General features: G+C 41.3%; 1 protein-coding gene across 5 annotated transcripts in view; it reads right to left on the bottom strand.

Moving 5' to 3' along the window:
- Window positions 1-23,617, bottom strand: part of RPS6KA2 (ribosomal protein S6 kinase A2) — a 315,972-nt gene that overhangs the window by 24,471 nt on the left and 267,884 nt on the right. For all 5 annotated transcript variants that reach the window (XM_063329165.1, XM_063329167.1, XM_063329164.1 and 2 more), the window contains 3 exons: window positions 17,726-17,828; window positions 12,857-12,987; window positions 10,987-11,112 (listed from right to left, as the gene is read on the bottom strand). In XM_063329165.1, coding sequence (XP_063185235.1) covers window positions 10,987-11,112; window positions 12,857-12,987; window positions 17,726-17,828 — 360 coding nt within the window. The remainder of the gene's footprint in view (window positions 1-10,986; window positions 11,113-12,856; window positions 12,988-17,725; window positions 17,829-23,617) is intronic.

Raw genomic sequence — 23,617 nt, 5'->3', positions numbered from 1 at the left:
AAAGGCAAGAGGTAGGAGGTGACAGTTTAACTGCCTTTGCTGTCTGGAAAATGAATAGCCCAAAAGAAAGGGTGAGAGAAATGCAAGAGAGTGAGAAAGAGGACAGAAAAGAAACATGAGATGCACTGATGGGAAGAGCAGTGATAGGGGCCTGAGGAGAAAGGATGGGGCTCTGGCCAGCCTAAGCTGGAGCCATCAGTGAGGAAACTGCTCTCTGCTGCTGGGTCTTCCTGTGCTGGGGAGAAAGGACTTTGTGCATCTTTAATGAACAAACAAGACTGCATTCAAACATTTGCTTGGCTCTGACTTGATTTTTCCCCTTAAGTGAAACAGGACGCAAAAGCTCTGTCTAATCACATCAATTGAAATGGGCAATGGCGGCCACCTCCCTTCTTGGGAAAGCTAAACGTGCCTAACTCTGGCACTGTGGTTTAACCCTCAACACTGTGGTGTGTGCCGCTACCATGGGCTGCAGCAAAAATTCTCCGTTTTGTTTTAGTGGCTTTATTCCACAACAAGACCCACAAGCACTGGGACGCATTAGAAGTACACTGTGCAGCTTGGGCGTGGACAAAAAGTAGTTTGTGGGGCTTTGACCAAGCAGCTTTAGTGGGACCAGCGTCTGCCTCGTCTTCAACTGCTTCAAATCACCTTTCCTGGCAGCTGAAACTGAGATACAAGGGTGTGAACTGGGGCAGCTGAGCCACTGAGACAGTGCTAATCTGCTGCTCTGGCTACGGCGACAGAAAGTCCAGCAGAAGGTCAGGGCAGACACCTGGGCACTGCAATACCTAAACAGCCACAGCTGTGGCTGACAGTGTGTTTAGCCAGTGGGACTACCTAAAGATCCTTTTGACCAGCACCAGGAAATTTAGGAGGGCTTTGTGTGAAAAACATGGAGGAGGAAGAGAGCTTTATACACTTTTCAAAGCTGCTTTAGTTTGTATTACATACTTTGAAGATTTTTCTAAAGCTTGTTTGGACTGTAAGCATGGGTTAATCACATTTAAGAAGAGATTCATATAATACAGTGTGATGCGATACTCCCTGTAGAAATCCTTTCCTTTTCTGGGAGGGGAGGGATGAGCAAAGAGAGAATTAATTTTGTGTTCCTTTGCGCACATTATATCTATGATATATTTGAAAATTCAGGGCACCACTGCTGGAACTGACTATAGGTGGGATTTGCATCTCTTCTGAAGACAAGAGGTGCAACACCATGCAAAGATTTTAACCTGACAGTTTCAACTACAATATACATTCCAATGAAAGCGTCACAGAGATAGAGTTCTGCAGTTCTGTGCCGCTGGAAAATGTACAGGTTTCCATTTCAGTAATATTTCCTTCTAAAAATAAGCCCTATTCATGCCAAGCATCTGTTTTAATTTGGTTCCTTTTTTTGATGTCAAATTACTCAAGCTGGATGAAAATCACTGCAGAAAGGCTAACATTATTTAAAAGGACACGGTATAATTTTACATTTAAGATGTCTCCAAGGAGAACTATTCCAAGCCTAATAGTTTCTGAGGGACCATTTGCTGTGCTATTAGTTTTGATTAGCTCCAGAGATTCATTCCCCCCATCCATGCTTAAATCTTTCAGAAAAACAGTGAAATGCATATTAAAAGAAACAGGCCTAATTAGCAACACTTTTCTGAAATAAGCACTGGCCATCAGATCAAGCTGCGTGGGTGAGACATTAAACTTTCTGCACACAGAGCATGCCCACTCGCTGCCACTGTTTGCTGACTTCACGCTCCAAAGCTGTCAACTGGAACTGTAAGTACTTATTAATTAGCATTTACACGGTAGAACACGTTTTCTAAGCCACGCAGAAACGTTAACAAATTTGTTCCGATAGCACCTGTGAAACAGAAAAGCTCATTTTGGAGAGAAGCCTGCAGTTTTGGTGGCAGAGTAGCTTGGTGGGAAAGGCTCTGCACGGTGTTTTAGTCTGCTCTGCTCAGCCCTAGCACAAGTCCTTGGATCAGACTGATGAGTTTTCAGTCCGTAAAATGACTGCAATGCTACTCCCACCTTCTTTCACATAAAGCTTCAGGGATGGAAACCAGTATATCATATTCAGATCTTATAAAAGGGGAAAATTATTACATCAATATGGAAGACGAATACAAGAAACATGGTTTAAATGGCCCCAAAAGAGAAACAGAGACACAAAGGACCAAATTCTGTCCAAAATATTTAGGTATTTGGCAAGCGAGCTAGAGAAGAGAAACGTGATACTACTAAGCTGTAGGAAAACTGCTGCCTGATCCTACGTCTCAGAAAAGATCTAGTTAGCAGTGAGAAATACCATCATCTCACATTCTTCAGAAGCTCAGCCGCGCCAGGGAGAAAGGCACGGAGCTTCGTGACCAAATGGGAAGGAAGCTGCAGGAATCCTTATGTCAGAGGGGATGTACAACCACTGCAGATCCAAAATTTGCTCTGAAGCTGAGTTTAAAAGGTAGTCTGCGTGCATTTCTGTATTTCTATGTGCCGCTTCTGCTTATTTGCTACGTCTTAAGCAACACCTTGATCCAATTTAGCCCAAAAGTCGCCATCCAGCAATGGCTCTTACAGACACAAACAAGCTTGCTGCTTGTAGAAGTGCCCAAGGCACTCCTTGCTCTCTGCCCTGCTGCCTTCTCCCAAGTCCCTCAAGCAGAGGCCAGTGCTCTGTACTGGCCCATCCTTTCTGAAGCTGTAGCTACAGGGTCCTGTCTATTCGAGCAGTGTCTCCTTGGAGAATTGACTAATTTCTATGGGGAGAGTATCTGGCAGAAATCTGAACACACTGAAATCAAAACAATAGAAAAACGAGACTCGCTGAAGTTTTGCAGGCATTTGACTAAACCCAAATCTTCAAAATGAGGGCAGCATATAAAATATGCTACGTTGCTTCCTGCTGTGGTGAATGAAATTGTACACAGCAGCCCTGGTCCAATGTAGAAGTCAGGCCCTTTGATAAAGTTGTTCAAAACATGAAAACTAGGAAAGCCTTCAAAAATACTCTCACAGATCAGGCATAAGATCCTCATAGATTATTTTCTCCACCACTCCTTTGCTACTTCATCCATTTTACTGCAAATAATTTTCTCTTTCCATCATATCTAGAGGACACCCATCCATGCTGTTTGTAATCACTCTTATTCTATCTACCACGGGTCCCAGTTGTAGTCTAGGGCACTTCACGCCGGTTTCTTTGCAGAGCGGTCTGGAAAACAGAGCAAATCCAAAGAAGCAGAGAGATCCATGCCCAAATCTGCTCTGAAGCTTGTATCTCTTGCATGGCCTCCTATAGCCTACTGAATCTGGCGCCACACTACCAGCTTCAGTATTCTTCAGATGGTGAAAAACATCTTTTACTGAAGTGTCTGAACAACAGAATTTACTGAATCTCAGCTTTATAAACCAAATTTCATGGGAGAATATGGTAAGCGTTCTCTGTAGTTTATCAAGGTAAGAAGGGGTCTTACACCTCTGACCCTGCATTTTGTAAGGCTACATTGTCACTAATATGACAGATCCAACTTCTTTGCATTTGAGGGGGAGGACGTCTTGGTCATCTCCTTGAAAAGTCTGTTTTACCAACTGCTCTCACCATCAGACTTTTTTTTCTGAAACTCCCTTTTTAGCTTCAAGACATTCTGTCTTGTCTTGCTGCCTTTAGCAGCCAAATTGTTGTCATCCATCATTTATATCACCTTAGAGATATTTATAGATTTTGATAGCATCCCACTGAACTCTTGTCTGTCTTACATCATATATATTTGTAGCTCTCTTGATAGAGCGTGCCTTGTAATTCTTGCATGTTTTCTGCTATAGATTTTCTCTAATTTGTTTATACTCTATCTTAAACCACGGATACCAAAATAGCACACAGTCCCCCAGGGTTTAGTAGTCCTACCCAGGTACTACAGGGAGAACTCACTTAATTATATACAAGCATGTTATTAAGACAGAAATCTATGGATTTCTTTTTCAGTTTTATTAATAAAACTTTGAGTACACTAGCAACATGTTTATGCAACACTTGTCTGACGCTGGTATTCAAATCTTTGTATTTCCATCCTATGAATTAGTTGAGTATATTGAACAGCTTCATTACATATCATTCAGGGAACGAAAGCGAACAGGAGTGAAAATTTCTGGGGACGCTGCGGGCAGAGATGTTTTCTTATCAAAATATTGGAAAGTACGTTTCAGAATCAGTATGATCTTGCAGAGGCAAGAGATGTGCTCTTCATAAATAATTTGATAAGCCATCTCGTGGAAGAGCAAGGACAGTTAGAGACTTATGGAAGCACAGTTATCACTCCCATTTCCCTTTAGTTGGGTAGCAGTTTTTTTAATAAGGTCTTTTTACATCACATTATATTCTTCCTGATGCCATTTTCCCCCCAGTTGTGAGGTGTGATAGAGCCATACTCTCACCCAGAGAAACCTTACTGTGACAGCCACCCAGTAAAGTCAAGAGGAGTGTGCATGACTAGGGATCGAATGAGAACCGAGACAGAACCTCAGCACCTGACCCATACCCATTCAGCCCATCCTCTCCCTTGCAGAGTCTTCTTACTGCTCTGCTCCAGCAGCACGTAACTTCTGCTAAATTTCAAAGCTAAATTTAAAGGGGATGCATTTACCAGTGGCTCCGACTTGTAGATCTCTGCACATACTTTTGGGACCTGACCACTGTACCATGTTCTGGTGCAGGCAGAGGGAAGAAAGGTCTGATGAGCAGTGTATGGATATCTGCTGGTGTTGACAAGAAATCTGAGGTTATTCAGCAAACTTTCCATTGACTTGTCTATTAAAATACTAATTTATCCATTTATCCATGTTCCACCAGACACTAGGTACCTCCCAGACAGAAAAAAATAAAAAATAGACACAAACTCTCCCCTGAAAATATCACAGTCTGTTTAACTTCAGAAGAAAGTCACTTTAGTGACTTTCTATGGTGAAGGAGAAACAAATCTAAGCACATCTCTCTAGATCTACAGACACCTTAACTGTCAAGGACATCTGGTGACCTTTGGACTGATTTTTTTTTCGTCTTTTTTTTCCTTTTCCTGTTTCAATACATAAAGCTATGTGTGTCCAGGATTCCTGTTTTTTTTTAAAAGAATGGCAAAAGAGTGCACCATGCTGCAGTCAGTCTTAGAAGACTACCGTTATCCACGCTTTCTACATTCAGCACTAAACTCCCAACATAACCATGATATAGGTTATGGAGAAAATGTTGTCGAGCCAACTAAATACCTCTGTGTAACCTCCTGCCTTCAGATTAGCATGAAATAGTTTCTACTTACACCAACCACCTAAAAACAACCAAACCAAGACTGTGAACATCAACAGAAGAGGAAAATGAAGTTTAAAGAAATTATGAAACAACTCTGGAATTCATACAGCTTTTGGTGACTGTGTCACTCAGTTGTTAGCAAATAAATAGAGGTATATAGCAAGCCTGATTACACAGGCCTGCTAAAAACAGCTCTCACAAGTTACTGACTTCTATTTATTGATAGCATGTTGACATCACTTCTCTACTTCCAACCCTAATAATTCTATGATTCTATGATTTTTATAGCTAATTAAAATGCACCTTCTCCCAGTCTGCACATACCAAAACATGCTGAGATAGATGTACTTTCAGTGCTTTGTAATTACCAGAATCATATATGAACTGCAGGATTTACTAGGACTCTAGCATAAACTAACCTGTACCCCAGAGGCAGATGCGGGCTGTGAAATTTGGCTTTGCTCACAGCTGTGGAACATTTGGAGCCAAATAGTTGGTTAGTACATTCCAGAGATAGGAAAAAGTCATGAAATTCACAAGTGTTTCGAGATCCAAATTTCACTGTAATATTGGCATCTGCAAAATTGTACTTGTCATTTGGGACTATCTCTACTGGATGTTTTTCTTTTTCAAGGGAGGGAGAAATGTATACCCTGTCCTTTTACCCAGTCATTCACCCTGGCTCTAACAGCATGGAAGAACTCAAAATCCGTGAGACTTAACCAGTGAGATATTCTTTTGACCTGGAGAAGAAAACAGTTGGCATCAAGCTGTTGAATCTGGCACCTTATCACCCATCTCTGCAACATTTGGGGCAGTTACCATATTGGGGGAAGGAGAGGCCATAACAGCAGCAGTTTCTACTTGGCTAATATCCACCTGTAATCTCTCCTGGGGGTAAGGAGTCAATCTAAATAGAGAAATCTTTAGAAAAAGGGGGATGCAATCAGGACCTTTGCAAACTTACTTAACCGACATCAGTCAGAAGCTCATCTGAAAATCCAGCTTGAAAGCTTCACAAGTAAGGATCCAAGCTTGAAACCAGCACAATGGTTTAAAGTAAAGAAAAACTTATGGAAGACACTAATTGCATCAAATCTCTGGCAGGTTTTGAAAAATCTGATTCACCGAGCTCTGAACTGTAGCATTTCCTTTGTTTTCCAAAATAGAGCTTTTAATCTGTTTAGGATTCAATTGCAGACTTTCTTCCATCCAGAGAAATCCCTCCCATCTGCTCTAGCATAATTCTTTTACTTAATTGACTTATTTTCTCTACACACTGATGTAACCACAATAGTTTGATCTGATTTTCCTTTGCTTCTGACCTCACTGTTACATTTGTACCCACGTGAAGCTTGTAATTGTGATCAACAACGCCAGTTCCCTTTGCTATTAAAAATCACTATGCTGTAGTCAGGACGATCAATATTCTAGCAGAAGAATCTAAAACACCTTAAAGGCCCGTCAGAAAAGAAACACTTTTTTACCCAGATCCCTTCTTTATGCCAGAGTCTTATCGAGCATTCAGAAGAATGAACAATATACTTACTTGTATTTCATAACTTTATAATTTTTTTCACTTGGGAATGAGATGGAAAAAAGCCTAAGAGTATGTACATGCAGTAGAATATGATACAAAGATTTGCTAAACCAACATCTACCTGCACTGACCCAGGTAGGTGGCTACTAGTTTCCGGGTAGACTCATTTTGAGGGAAATCTGGCTGTCTACAAGGTTTTCTGTTGCATAGTATTGAAATGCTCTCAGAAGTGGAGATGTAAGTTTGAATTCTTAAATATTGCATTTAGGAGCCTGAGGGCATATCTAAAATAGATTTAGAGTTTATTATTAGCATTTCATTTTTACAGATGACATGGAAGAAGAGGGAAGAGGTTGCAAGAAAATTCTCTTCTTCTGCAGGTTCAGTGATGGGATTTACAAAAGCAGTTATGTGCCTAAAGGTGCAAAGAGGCGTCTAGGGGGACTTCCAAAAGCAGCTCAGCAAGCGACATGCCCAATCTCACTAAAATCTGAAGCAAGTTAAATCCCAGATCTGTTCAAATGCTTTTCCAACACCAGCCAAGAACTTCTTTGCACTGCTAGACATCTAATTATCTCTATACGATGGCCCCCAATTAGTTGCAGATGGCCAGCAAAAGGAAAAGGGATGAAATGTTTTGCATTTTAACAAATACATTCTGCTTCTGGGCTAGGAAAGGTTTTGTTTTTCTGAGTGAATTTTCCAGCTGTAGCTCTGACTCAAGTTACTCTGGCTGGGTGCTCTGCTGTCTCACTATGGCACTACACAGCGATAGTAAATAAGGCCTGGTGAGTGGCAGTCTCCACGGAGGGATTATTTACCCAGTGACATGATGTGTGTCTTCCCGCGGTGATGCCACCACGTCATTTCCTTACCTCCCCCCCATCACCAGCTTCCCCTGGGGAGACCGGGATGATGCTCTCTGACGCGTCGGCAGTTCATCTTAAAGAGGGAGCTTTTAATGAGGTGGTGCCAGGCAAATGGGGTTGCTGCCTATCATACAAACTGTCACTGCAGACCTTTTCTCCTCTGAATGTTATGTACTAGGGAGCACTGGGAAAATTATACTTACTGAAAGAAATCAAAAGAGTCTAATTACAGTGATTTTTATAAAGAGAGTTAAAGGATGCATGTCAAAAGGGACTGATATATAATTATGATAATATCAGTTGCAACTCCTATGCTATCTAATTACTTGAAATGGGTGGCATTGTGCGATCTTTATGAAAGCGAGCTACTTTGATAACAAAATGATATAATCTTAATATGAAATAAAAATAAAATTGAAAGGAAAGTAAAATTAATATATTGGTAGGAATAATAATCAAAGAGGCAGCACTCAATGTGCTGGAAAGACAGTACAAACAGAAACCCACCAACCATCTCCAACCCCAAATCTGCATTACGCATTTGACTCACACTGTGTCAGAAACCGAGATGCTGTGTGCATTGCCTAAACTGGTAGTCAAAATCAAGACATATTGGCATGACAAGAAAAAAGTCATAAGAAATGGAGGAAGAAAGGACTAAAGAGAGGAAAGCTGCTGGAGAGCAGCTCTGTAGAGAGAGACCTGGGAGTCCTGGTGGACAACAGGATGACCATGAGCCAGCAATGTGCCCTTGTGGCCAAAAAGGCCAATGGCATCCTGGGGTGCATCAAGAAGAGTGTGGCCAGCAGGTCGGGGGAGGTCATCCTCCCCCTCTACTCTGCCTTGGTGAGGCCGCGTCTGGAGTACTGTGTCCAGTTCTGGGCTCCCCGGTTCAAGAAGGACAGGGAGCTGCTGGAGAGGGTGCAGTAAAGGGCTACAAAGATAATTAGGGGACTAGAACGTCTCTCTTATGAGGAAAAGCTGAGGGACTTGGGCCTTTTCAGTCTAGAGAAGAGAAGACTGAGAGGGGATCTTATTGATGCTTATAAATACTTAAAGGGTGGGTGTCAGGAGGATGGGGCCAGGATCTTTTCAGTCGTGCTCAGTGACAGGACAAGAGGTAATGGGCACAAACTTGAGCATAGGAAGTTCCACCTAAACATGAGGAGGAACTTCTTTACTTTGAGGGTGGCAGAGCACTGGAACAGGCTGCCCAGAGAGGTGGTGGACGCATTCCTGTGCAACCTGCTCTAGGTGACCCTGCTCTGGCAGGGGGGTTGGACTAGATGATTTCCAGAGGTGCCTTCCAACCCCTACCATTTACCCTGTGATTCTATGATTAATAAAAATGGGAAAGAGCAGAAACCTCGTAATCAAAGTGTTAAACTCTACTGGAGTTTTGAGTGCCTCCAGGTGTTGATTTTGCTTTGGATCCTCTGAGGAACTCCAAACCCCCAGCTGCTGAGTAGGTGCTGGACCCTCTTGGATTCGGCACTCAGACATCTTTGAGGACCAAAGTCTTTCTATTTTGGTTTCAGGCTGGCTGTATTATACTGATAAAACTGTCAGCAATACTTGATATAAATAAAATATGAAAGTAATTACTTTAATTTAACACACACTTTGTTCATCACGGATGTAATTTAATTACACAGAACCCATACCTACTATCACATAATGCCATCTGTTGACAAATGACCTGGACACTGGAAAAATCTAATTTTTCCATTCATTAGAAATGAAAATCCTAGTATGTTCATGTGCAAGCCCACGAACCTGCTGGTAGGTCCATACTCCTAATTATGGTGTAGCCTAGAAAAATCAACATTTATTTGAACAGTGACATCAACAAATTGTCAGTTGTTAGTGGTTTCCAGATTTCTGTGGTCACCACAGGCAGACACCAAAACTTTCATGGACTTCCATGGACACTGCATTACCATCAGTCTTGTAATGGAAAATAAGAATGAGAGAAAGGTTTAATATTATTCTATTGACTACCTGCAGCTCATTTATCTCACGGACTGCAGCTTGGATCACTTCTTTAAGCTCTCATAATCTTATTTAATAGCAAAGATACAATCTCATTTATAAGCTAAGTTTACAAAGCTTTTCTAAAATTTTTAAGTAAGAAAAGTAGAGTGGCAGTTGGCTAGAATCCCTCATTTACTGCTAGTTTGGTAAATACCTTTCTCTACGTACTGATTTCAAGGAGCTACTTTTTTTTCTTATGCTCACTTAAGTAATCTGTTCCCCTGAGATCATACAGAATGAAAGGATCTGCCTTAACTGTCCATGTCTTTTCAAATTCATTATATTAATTCCTCATTTAATCCAATCTTGTCTTTTTTTGGTACAAGGAAAAAAATACGAAATACCTTTCTAATATATGAGTTTTTTAATTGCTATGCCTTTTTCTTAAAGAAAACTGTTTGGAACTCTTTCTCTGAGACATAACCTCACCACTTGCCACATACTCTGGTCTTTTGTGCCCTCTGTAATAGCTGCATACTGCATACTGTTCATTCATTAGAGGACTTAGTCCTCTAAGCACGAGCAGTTCTATTGAAGCAGTTCTACTGAAGTTCTCCCCTGTCAAAAAAAAGGTTTCCTCATACCTACATCCTAGCAGCTTCCTGGCCTCTGCGTCTGCAGTGACTTTGTTTTACACAGTGCTGCTTGACCAAGTCTGAAGTTCACCAACTTATCTTTAATATCCAGCTAAATTCCACTGAATTAATATTTCACATCTCTGCTGAAGATTGCCTTTTGCTGCTTTATGTAGCATGTTGGTATTGAATGTCAAGGAGACAAAAGGAAATCTGAGTTTTTGAAGGCAATCGTGGTTTTCACTGACAAATCTGTCTACAATAAAAAAGTCACAATTAAATAACTTGAGAAAGAAGAATAAAATGCAATTTCAACTTCATTAAGTATTTTATACGTTATTTTGTTTATTTATGATGATTCAATGGAGAATCTGTTAAAAATCTTATCCTGTTTGCAAGGAGCATGGCTGAAATGATTAGCAGGATTTTCATGCAAGACTGTAAAGTTTTTTTTCCATTCGGGAATTTTACTTGATGAACTTAAGGTGTGAGAAATAATATAAGGCTTATCATGAAACCTGTCATCTGAAAGAAAGAAAGAAAGAACAAGCAACACCCACTAACAAGAAATAAGTCAACGAAATACCCACTGACCGCGCTGCTGCCCAGGCTGGCAGAGCAGTCTCAACCACATTTCTGGTGCCTACCAGAATGCTTTCTTACCTTCACCGCAAACTCTGTTTCTGTGGCTTTATGAACACATCTCTTGCACACTGAATAGGAGCCAATTCCTATGTCCTCCTTGATCTCGTATCCATCTGTAAAGTGAATGTTGTTCCCATGTAACTGCTATAGGAAAAGACAAAAGACAAGGTAATCAGGACAGGGTGTGTAAAAAGCAAGGACAAAAGAAGCAAGGCCTCATCTTAATAAAGGAAGCTCTTGATCTCATCTCCTTCACATAACTCTCTTGTCCTTAGCGGTATTTTGAAGTTCAGTTAAAAAAATCTGAAGCTCTTTGCTTAAAGACGTGTGTCCTCTCCCTTTTTACCTTTTTTCAGTCTGTAGGACAGAGTTGTCCATGCAGAAGTAATGGAAAAAAAGCAGCGATTTTCTAAACTATGTAGGGAATGCAGACAATCACCTCCTATTAGAGATTCACAGGAAACTGCGGGCACAAATCCCTTGACAAACCCGCATAACTTGACAATACACACTTATTTCTAATTACTGAGGGCCCAGATAACTTATAAATCACTAACAGCTTCACAGGCTTCAAAACAGATACCCCACATATGGGGTGTGCCTCCACACCACTGGAGGTCTTGTTCAGAATACATTTAACTATGATTTCTGTGTGAGAGAAAAGTTACCATTTTAAACCAACCTAACCTAAGAAAATTCATTACTACTGAAAATAGCAGAAAAATAACTTAAAATTTTCTAATTTTATTTATTTAATAAATACGCCCTTTGGAAAACATTTGGGCGGGCAGATTGGTTAGATGGTGAAACCCAAATCTGAGGCCTTGCTGCAAATTCCATCCCAGGACTCAAGAAATGACCAGCAACTCTCAAAATCCTCTAGGATCCTCTGTCTAGAAAACATATCCTTGCTAGCAAAGTCTACACAGAACTGTCTAAATGGTAAGACAGGCACGTGTTACATTCAATACATTTTTACAAAGCAAACCACAGGAATATATATAAAATTACTGGTACATAATTGCTGGAGTAACATTTCACCTGCTGTTGCACAAAAGAATCTTTAAAATATGACATATTCTGCTGTAAATTATTAAAATAGGGATGAAAACTATGGAAAACTATGAAAACCACAGGCAGGGGCTCTCCCCTTGGGGCATGTATACCTCTTGCTGTAGGTAAGAGAGGAACTTTTTCCTTGTGGGAAAATTTGCTGCATTTTTGAGCAGCCCAGTTCTCCTTCCCAATTCACTGTCCCTCTGATGTATCGAGCCATCTGTAGCACTTGATTTCTGGTTTAAATTACAATAACTGGACAGCGCGTTGTAGGGGAATGGCAGCAAAGAACCAAGCGTCTGGCAAGTGTCCTTCCCCCGTCGAGCCGCTGTGGGTTATATGAGTACACCCAGGCTCTCGTGCGATGGCAACAGGAACACAGGAATGGCCTCTTACGCACAGGAGCTTGGTCTCTGTGTCTGTGGGAGCCTAGAGCAGCAGTTCACTAAGCCCCTTTGCCAACACTGACTGTGTCATATAATCCAAGACAAAACTGTTGAGAAGGACATGCATTCACTGAAAAAACAACACTTCATTACCTGCCCTGTATGCGCAGCAGGAATAGCGTTTCAGGTGTTGAGAAGTACTTTCATTACGGTTCTGATAAGGTGCAATTCCTATTTCCTTTGTAAAGGCTGTGGGGAACGTGAATTTAAAGATAGAAGCTTTGGGAAAAAATTCTCTTTTTCCACCTCCCACATGCTGCATGTAAACACCTCCTACTTACACCGGGTAGCTGTGAAGTACCAGTGAGAACGCTGAGGCAGTTTAAATACACTATGCGCATATGTAGCTGCCCATCAAGTGTGAAGTGCAACATCAGCATCAGTACCTGCACAATTGGATGGACGGTGATTTTGTGCACATCCTGCTGTGCAGGCTCCTGCACCAAGTTAGAGGCAACGAAGCTGAACCCTCTGAAAAGATGATGAGCATTGGCACTTGGAGGGACACCTGGGGAATCTGTAGGAGAAGGAAGAAAATATCCTCATGAGCTGCACAAAAGATCAGAAAGTAATAGCACGGCACCTGCAAAAGACACAGTCAACAGCAGATCCTGCTAAACTGGCAGACGCATGTGAATATAATCCACCTCCATACCAAGGCTTTGGTGTGCCTTCTCCATCCCGTTCCTCTAGACCTGAACAGTGTAGGGGTATTTATTGATTGCAAGGATCTCTCCTCCTAGATACAGAGGGGTTTTTTTCACAGTGCGTGTTCATTCTTTGAGGCTAGGAGAAGGATACATGGCTCCAGGCAGGGCACCCCTTTGGCTTAGTACAGGTTCTCCAGGGAGTGGAAAAAAGTTGTAAGCTGCTATATCTGTCCTTCGCGGCACACCTTGACTACAGAAATTACAAAGGTTAAAGTGGTTTCTGGGTATTGTGGTATGTTGTGTGGGTCAGGAGAATGTAGAGAAGACAGGACCTGAAGCAAGTGTAAAAGTGTGATGCTCCAGTAGTGATGGTCTGTGGCCTCATAAGGATCTTTCTGGCGCAGCTTTAGGAGCTGGGACTTACTCCAGCAACGATGCTGGTTGACTTGTCCTCAGGTGAGCAAAATGACTAGGAGTGTTGTACTAAATTTCATGGACTTTTTCTCCCCATTCCTTTCCCTGGCATGGCAAATCCAGGCGAGGAATGGCTGGAGACCAAAGAGCTCTCACTTATTCTGCATTTGGAATGTAATAACTGGAGAGCAGTTCCTGGTACCTACGCCACTGCTCAGTGAGAGAAACAGCCTGCCAAACTGAGAAGACAAGAGTTGTGCTTCTCTTAAGATTCTGAAAAGCTTTAAAGAGATCTTTCTCCCCAGTATATGTTTTGTCCCAGGTATTTTCGTAAGCAAGAAAGAGTTGCATTGCAAACCATTCCTTAGTAGCTGGGTAGCTGGCTGGGTATTATAAAACCTATAGTACTAAAATTTGCTTACCTTTTATTTGTTCTTTTGTTGGGTTTCATTTTTTTCCCTCTCCCCTTCACATTTCCTCCAGTGCAACATGTGATTTACCATGGCAAGGTTACAAAGCTAAACTTCCTTTAGAAAGCTATCTCCTTGTAGGAATCTGTAAACATCCAGTTTCACTAAAGAAAATACATCCCTACTGGACCTTATATCTGACTCACCTGCCTAGACCATCAGCAGCACCCATTAGTGTGTAGGACAATGGCGTGGAAGATTGAGTATTGCCTGAGGTCCTGAAAATACGTGAGAATGTAAGCATTTCCTTTTGTCAACATTGCCTGTATGAATCTACTGGTCAAACGAACAGAGGATCTGAAGGCAGAATATGGTAAAAACAAATTATCTGCTCGGAAATAAACAAAACTGAGGCTGCAGCTAATTCTATATCTCATTACAAAGCCGCCTCAGCTTTACAAGGAATCAGAAATAAGCACAGCAAGTCAGACCTCACTGCAAAGTACGTGGAGAACCTTGTCGTTTGGTAAAATGACGTGGGCTACTTGTTTATCTCAGTGTATTGGTGGGCACTCTCCTTGCAAATACGTGGATGAATCACACTAGACCTCTTGCATCACTGGGTACTTCTTCCAATGGCATATATACAACAGTGATTTTCCAAGAGGGATTAATTAAGAGGAAAGAATGTTTGTTTCATAAAAGGAATGACAATAATTCAAATCCGAACGCTCCTGAACTTCAGAAAAGCTGTGATCTGGCTCTAAAACGAAAGTGCTAGGTCATCTCTATTTAAAAATAACTGTTCCTTTATAATTCACTGCCAATCTCTTTATCAAGCACTGTAGAGGAACTGCTGATTATTTGGTGTTCCATATTAAACATTCATCACCAACAACTGATATGCCCATCATATGAATTAAATGTTAAAACATATGTGTTAAGTGCAAAATTATGTTCAAATCATGTTAATTAACCGGTAGCTATGAAACCTAAATAATTTTCCTAGTCTTGATAAATCCAAAATCATTTGATATGTCTGAATTAGACCCACTTGCAAACACCAATCCTGTATAATGGTTGTCTTTCTCCCTGTGAAAGTCATAATGCTTTGTCCCACTAGAGCATCTAACTTTACAGGATTTTCACAGGCTTCATAAATCTTCAGTAATTTACTTCAGTATGCTTCACTGGGGTTAGCAAACATTGTTATTTTGTTTGCAGAGGAGGAAATTTAGATACTTGAGGCGCAATTTTACAAATTTTGTCTCAGCAGTAAAGCCAGCCTAAGACATCCCTGCTGGTCACAGCAGGCTGCTCCATCGCATACGACAGCACAACCATTTGTGGACTGAAATCTAAGTTGGATCACCAGAATGATCTTGGTTTGATCCTTGTTCATATCGCCATTTATAACCTGGATTCCTTCAGTCTCCTGCTCCCTGTGAGGAGCTGAGTCAGCACAAATGAGATGTGGGTCCAGAGGGGTGGACTTAGGAAACAAGTGTCCAGAAAAAGCAACTCCCACTCAGACAAATCCCAGAGAAAAAGTGATGTGAAACTATACCCACAGAGATGAACTGTCCATGTCAGAAACCACATCTTTGGCACACTCAGAGCTGAGGTTAGGAATCCACAGAAAGACGTTTCAGCCTTCAGGCTAAAGAAACTGTCTGAGAGACAGCAAATTACTGGATCCAAAACTTTGACATAAACCTGTTTCCGGGCAGGAGAACTCATTCATAAAGACAGAGTGCAGAAGGACTGCATGTATCTGTGCCCCCTCCTTGGTAATGTCTTCCTGACAGCTTCATTAAAATACAACTGCATCATCATCACGAAAGAGGAATTATTACAGTGCTTTCTGGCTGGGTACATTCTCAGTAACAGGGTAAGTTTGTATAGAGCCTGTGTCATCACAGAAAAAAACACAAAATAAAAAAGGTTCTTGTTTGATTCCACCAAAAATATGGGTGGGTATTAAACACTCTTGTGATGCTCTCCCCATCTGGTTGACCTAACCAGTCAACAGTCAGGGGCTGCAAGATATGCTGGAGTCTGCGAGGGCTTTTCTATCACTCTGGAAGTGTAAAGGGATTCACACTTTCAATTACAGCTATTTTGAAAGGTCAGGGTTTGATTCTCAGGCCACTTTCCATAAGAGCATGAAGCAGAACTGAGACAGGCCATCTCCCCACCCCAGCCATCACCCTAAGACAAACCTACTGAGTCAGTGTCTTGCATGAGATATCAAATTGAATTAGGCAACAGCAGTAACATGTAAAGTGTAGAATATAACCCTGCACATGCATGAAGTACAAGGATTTTCATGCCAGTACAACCAATGAAGCATGGACTTCCAAAGCAATCCAAAATCACAATGCTTCTCTGAGACTTTCCAGGGCAGCACCAGCCTGCACTTCTCTTAAGATCAGACTAACTTGCAGTCTCCAATATTTCAGAGAAATGGATTCCTCTGGAATCTGACTTAAAGCTAAAATCAAAGGTGTGAAATGTCTGGTATCCAAAGATCATTTGTTTCAATGGGGTGGGACAGGAATATCAGAACATCACTAATCTATACTGGAGACAGGTGGACGCTTCAGTTAGACCCAAATAATCAGAGTGCAACATTTTTTATAGCTTGTGAAAGTCAGCGTGTCCTTGCCAAAAAAACTAGGAACCAAGACTGATAAAAGACTTTGAACAGACACCACCATTTCATACCCCATGAGAGGAGGTTTGAGCAAAGCTTTGAATAGAAGTTTCGGCTAGTTTTAAGAAAAAGGCTGAAGGTCATGATAAGCCTGAACAAAAACTACAGGAAATCTCAGCTCTGATTTGTGTGCTATAATGCAGGTGTTTTCATAATGAAAGCTCAGATCTTTTGCTCTCACTGCAATAGTTTTGGGGCAATTTGAGGGTTGAGGTTAGAGACCTTATACTTGGTTATTACAGCAATACTATGTGATATTTACAGTGCTTACCATCTTCCAGGAGTTTTAAAAACAGCAGCTAATTAAATTTTTACATTTTAGAATGTATAAATAGGTACTTCTTTACAGAGGAATATCACAGGCAGAAATGTAATGTACTTTATCCGTGTCTAGCAAGAGGCAACATTATAACTGGGATTACCACCCCGAGGTTACCGATATTCTTCTTTCCACTAAAGGAGTGGAAAGATGGTGCTTTGTGCAATAATCACCTTCATACAGACACTGCATAAAGTGTGATATTCCTGTTAGGAAAGAGAAATTGTAGGAACAACATTCTCACTGCAAGGATTTTCTAAATATTGTGGGCCAAATTTCCTGTTGGTGTAACTCCACTGATCTAAGAACTTGATGATTCTCCATTACTGTTAACCACATATTAACCTCCAACAGTCCATAGTCCACGGGATTTCATAATTAAAGAAAATGTCTATGGGATATATAATTAAATACTAATTTGCAGACATGCGAAGTTCTTTGAAGCCAAGGTAATTTAAAATAGTTAAATTCAGCTAGTGTAAGCAATGATAAGAGTAATAAAATAGCAAATCAATAGTTATTTTTCCTATTAAAAACGTGAAATCTGTCCTTCCTGAAGACAAATTAACGTGAAGTTGGTGAAATGCTTATAAGCTTTGCTTGGAAATGCAAAACAATCTGCTTCCTGCTGGATATTGCAAAACCCAGTACAGCCACAGGTCATCAGACTTTTAGACCCCGTTGGAAGGGAGAAGGGAAGGAAGAATGAACTTACTCACTAAAAAGATGCATTACCCCTTACTAACCTGTGGGGGTCCGAGATGTGAACTCTGGATCAAAATGAAAGGTGTCTTCTGGCCGTCCCACTGCGGGCTTGAAGGGTGGCTTGATTTCTTTCCTGTATAGTTTCTACAAGGAGAAGAAGAGATCACAATCAACAACAATCTGTACACCTTCGGCATCTGCAGATAGGCTCCCCTGCTTTGTTTAGGGTGTCCTCTCTCAGCTCTGTGCCATCCTTGCAGGACTGACAGAAGAGGATGATGTATCCGTAGGTCAGGCTCCTGCTTGACTGGTCGGCTTAAAAGCTGTGCCCTGGATGGTCCCTGCACTTTTTAGTAACTGGGATCCATAATATAAACACAGATGCTTTTGGTAAAAAGTTAGCTCATAGACTGGCACAATATTCCAGCTGGGGCATCTGGAAAGTCACTGGTCTGAAGAGCAGGACTGGGAGATGCGATGGTAACACCAGGAAACTGCATGGGTGACTTCGGCAGCGCAGCAATGGCAATCAGCACAAAGAACCACTAGGAAGCGGTGTCTGGTTTAGCATTTATTATTTGTCAAGAACTAGCAATATGTTTGACACCCTGCCAGACTGAGCTGAGCAACAGGCCTGGCTGCCTGGTGCTTACAACCTAAACAAAAGACTTGTTCTTTTGGCATATCTGGTAAAAGAGAACAGGCTCACAGCTGAGGATTAGATGAAATTCCCATCAAAAGATATTAGGAAGAAAGCACTGCAGATGGGTGGGGAATCACGCTGAAGGCCTACACGTGGCTTGAGCAGAGGAGCAAAACTAAGAAGAAACATAAGGAAGAGAGGAAGGTATATCACAAGTAAGCACGGCCAGGTGTGTGAGCTTTTGCTGGCGAGGGAGGGGACACGTAGGGGATCACATAAGTGATCACATAAGTAAGAGTCATCACAAATGTATGCTCATACACTGCCGTTATTACCAGAGGTTTTGTGGCCTCTTTAATCGTGCTTAGTGATCTTTAAGACGCTGCTACTCTGTGCTCCTTTGCAAGCATTCATAAATACACACACACAGACACACGCACTCTGGGGTATGAACAAACCGAGGTGCTGCATGTCTGGACCTGATCCAAAGCCTACAGAGGTTAATGGAAAGAGTCCTATTGATTTCAGTGATCTCTGCATCATCTCTGCTTGAAATGGCCAAACCCGAACATCGTGCTGATTGGCAGCATGAGGAACAGCGCTCCAGTTTGACTCCCTGCCCCACGTTTCAGTCCCTAGACTGCATTCCCTTTCCAGCAATGCATTTGTTCTCAGGTTTCAAAGGTCCGAATTAGTTGCCACAGACAGTGCCCAATAATTACCATGTCTGAGCATAAGTATAACGTTTCATCCAAACTTTCAAGTCATAATAGGAGCTGGAGAGTTCAATTTTATGACTGTTTGTAACATATATTTTCAGGTTAGCTCTTAAAACAACTTCATAATGAGCTGATTTTTCAAAATATTTAATGGAGATTAATACATGCTTGTCCAACTCTTTGCATGCAGGAAGATTCTTTTTAACTGTGGGTTTTGCGGTGAATTAACTTCTGGAATACAAAGCATGTGGTCAAACCTAAGATATATACACATCAATATAATTTGAACTTGATTTTGCATAGATAAATAAAGGTTCTTGAGGCAGGACATTCTGTAGCGTAGTATTAGCATTAGCATAAAGCATATGTTTGTGGTTGAATTATGATTCCCTGGAAAAGTGGAATGGTGAGACTGGAAATGACTCTGCAATAATTAATGGCCATTTCACCATAAAAAGTTCCTGCTTGCGTAAAACTGCTACGTATCTTCTGAGAGAAAAAAGAGATGAATAATTGCTGTGAGCCACAATGGAAAGCCAGTCTTCCAAATAATTAAAAGCAAAATTGCACACTTAGACAGGAAGTGTCACTCATCAACTGAAAAGTATCAACCTAGTAATTAACATACAGCTTTTTCTCTCTGCACAGAACTTTAAAAGAGAACTGAGCACCTACTGAAGGTTTTTCTGTCGCTAGGATTTCACCTTGGGAAAGCTATTTACTTCCAGCTTCCCTTTATTTGTCTTAATTCACAACTGCAGTCCTTCTACTGCAGAAAGCACCATGGTCGCACACACATGCTTTCTCCTTGAATTAAATGCACCCCTCATCCTGTGAGGTCCAAAAACTGGAACACGTTTTAGAGTCGTACATCATTTGGGAACGGCACTCTCTTTTGATTATCGTAACCATATTCTCCCTGGCCTCTTAATTCCTCCCCCCATCTGTAGTTTCTTAAGTGCTGTTGGAGCTACATTTGTATTTTGAATCCCTAACCCACATCCTCCACTACTAGGGAGGGATTTAAGATTCATCGTGAGTCACACGCCACCTAAAGATGTGTAATCACAAATTCGCTTGCTGGGAGGGGATGGAAACAAAGAAGTTGCTTGTGCGAGTGAAAGGCACCTCCTCTGAGCACAACCCGGATAACTCCCTTTTCCATTTCCTTTTCCACTTGTGATAAAAATTATTTCTGGTGTTTCTGACTAGACAACTAGGAACAGCAAAAGGTAAACTGCCTAAAACTTTTTTTTTTCCCCCAAGCTCTTGAATCGGGTAACTAAATTAAATCTTTGAGGAACAAGAACAAGCAGAGCGGTGTCATCTCTTGGCTTCCCCATCCCGCACGGGCTCCAGTTCTCTGAGTGAGCCACTACAACCAAAGCCAATTCACTGAAGCACACTAAACCACAGGGCAGCACAACACAGTTAAAAATGAAGGCTTGCTGCAGGCAGAACACTTCTTCCTTTGAAAACCCGCATCCTGTAGACTGCAAAACACAACGTGACACAAACTGATCTAAGAAAACAGTAAGAATCACAGCCGTTGTTTTCTATACACACAGAGAACAAATCTCTTGGAGCATTTGAGATCCTTCTGGATTTTCCAAGAATATTTCTCATTTTAGGTGAAATGTATTAACCTATTATCTCTTACTGCGGTCCCAAAATTATTTTAGGCTGACGGATCACCTTGATCTCTTCCAACAGAAGCCAACCAGAGTGGCAAATGGCATAGCAAGTTAAGTTTCAAATCTTGTCTTTGACTATTTCTATTATGCTCTCACATAACTTATGGTAAAATTTAGACAGTTATCTTCTTCCCAAGCCATGGGGATCCTGGCTCTGTATGCAGAAGTCACTGGGAGTTACACCACCTATTTTAATGGGAACAGTGTCCCAGTTGTCCCAATTTAAATCCCAGTTTTCATATCCAAATTATTATTTTGGGGCATCTTATTAGGCATTCAAAAAGACTTTGGATATGTTAATGCTAACTGGAGCATTTAAACTTCAGGTTGGGTGTTACGTGTTATTTTGCATGGGTATAAGAAGTTGAAGATTTTTTTTTCATAGAATCATAGAATCTTCATGGTTGGAAAGGACCTTTGAGATCATCGAGTCCAACCAAACAACCTACAATCTCTGCCACTAGAGCATGCCCTGAAGCGCCACATCTAGTTGTTTCTTCCACATTACTTCCACATCTGTAAAGGAGAACTGTATTCCTTAGCCATTAATGTTTTATTGAGAATGTAATTTCTGTCTTTATTGAGAATGTAATTTCCAGTAAAGAATAACCCCCCCACATCCCACCCCCATTTTTTAAAACTGGCCACAGCATTGACTTATCACAGAAAAATGTGACTGCCAGGTATCAGGAGTCACTGCACATCATGCACAGCTGTCAGATCCGCAGGCTGTGTGGAGGGAATGCATAATCCATAGAATGAGGGGGATAAACTTCAAGGTGTGAAAGTACTGATTTAGATAATCACACCTGGATACGTATCCATGCTTCTGTCTGCTTATCAACCCCTCACATCCTTCTGAGATTTTGATAATCAGTACCTTCAGTTTGAGAAACTACGAGGTTCTATCAACTTCCTTTCTCATTCGGGGCAAAAACCTTTTTTCAAAGAACTAATTTTCCCTATAAGAATGTACGTTGCCAGACCCCTAATATGAGCTTCATCTGAACACCTCCTCAGTTGAGAGTCAAGTAATGCACCACGGAGAGTAGTAACAAAATGCTGTGACATGCGTCTGTCTCTTGTTACTTATAAGCAGCTAATTTTTCATCATCTTTAAAAAAACACACTCCTAAAAAAACCCAGAGATGTAAATGCCCTGTACGCGTGCCTGGCAAATATCAAGAAAAAGATAAAGGTTTAATTTAATTAAAAACTATTTAGTCATTTCCTCAACTGAGTTTCTTTGATGAAGAATTGAATTATTCCTTAGACACCTCCTAGAAATAGAAAGATGCTACCCTCCACAGTGACGCACTTGTAGTGTGAGAATAAACTCCCTTGATACATGCACCTGCCGTGGAAAATCCAATAAGCAGACAAAAGGATGAAGCACCTTCTAAAATGCTTGTCCTCTCCTAGATTAACGACTCAATGTTATTGCCTGCAAATGATAGAGAAGCTAGCAGAAATCAGACCTTGGGATCAATTTTGCTGTTGGTAAAACCCGCAATTAAATAATTCATGTTTTCAGTTTTGTTTGATCTCTGATTAATATTGAAGGAAATAGAACTTGAGTCCACTTGCTTCCCACTCTTTCCCTCAGCTGTATTTGACAGTTCATTTTCTAGCATGTCATTTGCTCTAGTTCCAATTTAGCCTGTCATCTAAACAAAAACTACTGTTTATAGCCCACTCCTCCGACTGCAGTCTGCAAAAATGGATTTCATTTTTCATTTTCAGTGAAAAGCCAGAAATCCTTTGTGCGTGACCTGGAAAGAAGAAAGAGTAATAAGAAAATCAGGAACAAGACTGTGCCTTCTCAGAGCCAATGACTGGAATTATCTGACGTCAACTCGGTTCGGGTCTGCTTGTCTTAAGGAGAAAAGGGGTTGCAAGGGTAGTAAGCAGGTAAAACTCAGAAGGAGCTGGACATCTATTCTCCTTCCTGTGAATCCCAGCCTTGATCATGAATGACAGTCCATTCATTTAACAAAGGATCCATTGAATTTGCATCACAGGGCCTACTAAATGCCTTAGAGCAGCAAGACTGATATTTGCAGAAACCTTCCTCTGTTCTTTACCCTGGGAAGTGGGAATTTAGGGTTTTGTTACCGGGTGACAACAGCTGCAAAACGAGACTGTTACAGAGATGAGCTCACGCCACAATTTAAGTTTGGGCATAAAAACTCTGTGTCAAATTGTCCACAGTTCATTTAGTGCTACTTGCACACCAGAAGTTAAACTTCGGGTGGCTGGAGATTTGTGCTGAAGAATGGCACCCTGGAACACGGGAATGGCATCTGGGAAAGGACAGGAGGAGGACGGTTGTTCTCTGGCCACACTCGTGTTTTCCAGGATTGCACCTATTGCCTCTGCGCGCAGTGGTCATCAGCACTTGCTGGGCTTGGTAGGACCATCTGCAGCATCGTAACAGGGGGATTTTTTACACTGCGTGTGTTGTTTCCACTGGGTTTGCTGCCTTCATCCAAACCCAACAATATGTCTGGTTGCGTTCGATTGAAGACAGTGAGGGTTGGGAAACGAGTGGGAAATGACTGCTCCAACAGGTAAACACTTGAGCAACACAGTAACCAAGCCCCAACCCAAAACCCAAGGGAACAGCTCTGACAGTATTCTGAAATGAAGGTCCCATTTATACATTTCTGTCTGCAATTCTAATGACCTCATCACTGCGATATCTACACTTCACACACAACTTGGAAGGAAGCAGCTCTTTTTGAATCTCTTTTTAAAATTACGTGAAGCAACTTAGTGGTTTGTTCCCAGTTATCACATCACACTTGTAGGAAAAATCTTGCCTAAAAAAAGACCTGTTTCTTACTGGGTTTCTAGAAGACACTAAACCATTCTGAC

Source organism: Chroicocephalus ridibundus, chromosome 3 (genome assembly GCF_963924245.1).
Source record: "Chroicocephalus ridibundus chromosome 3, bChrRid1.1, whole genome shotgun sequence".
Taxonomy (NCBI): domain Eukaryota; kingdom Metazoa; phylum Chordata; class Aves; order Charadriiformes; family Laridae; genus Chroicocephalus; species Chroicocephalus ridibundus.
The sequence above is the reverse complement of the archived record's forward strand: the minus strand, read 5'-3'. Positions and strand labels throughout refer to the sequence as shown.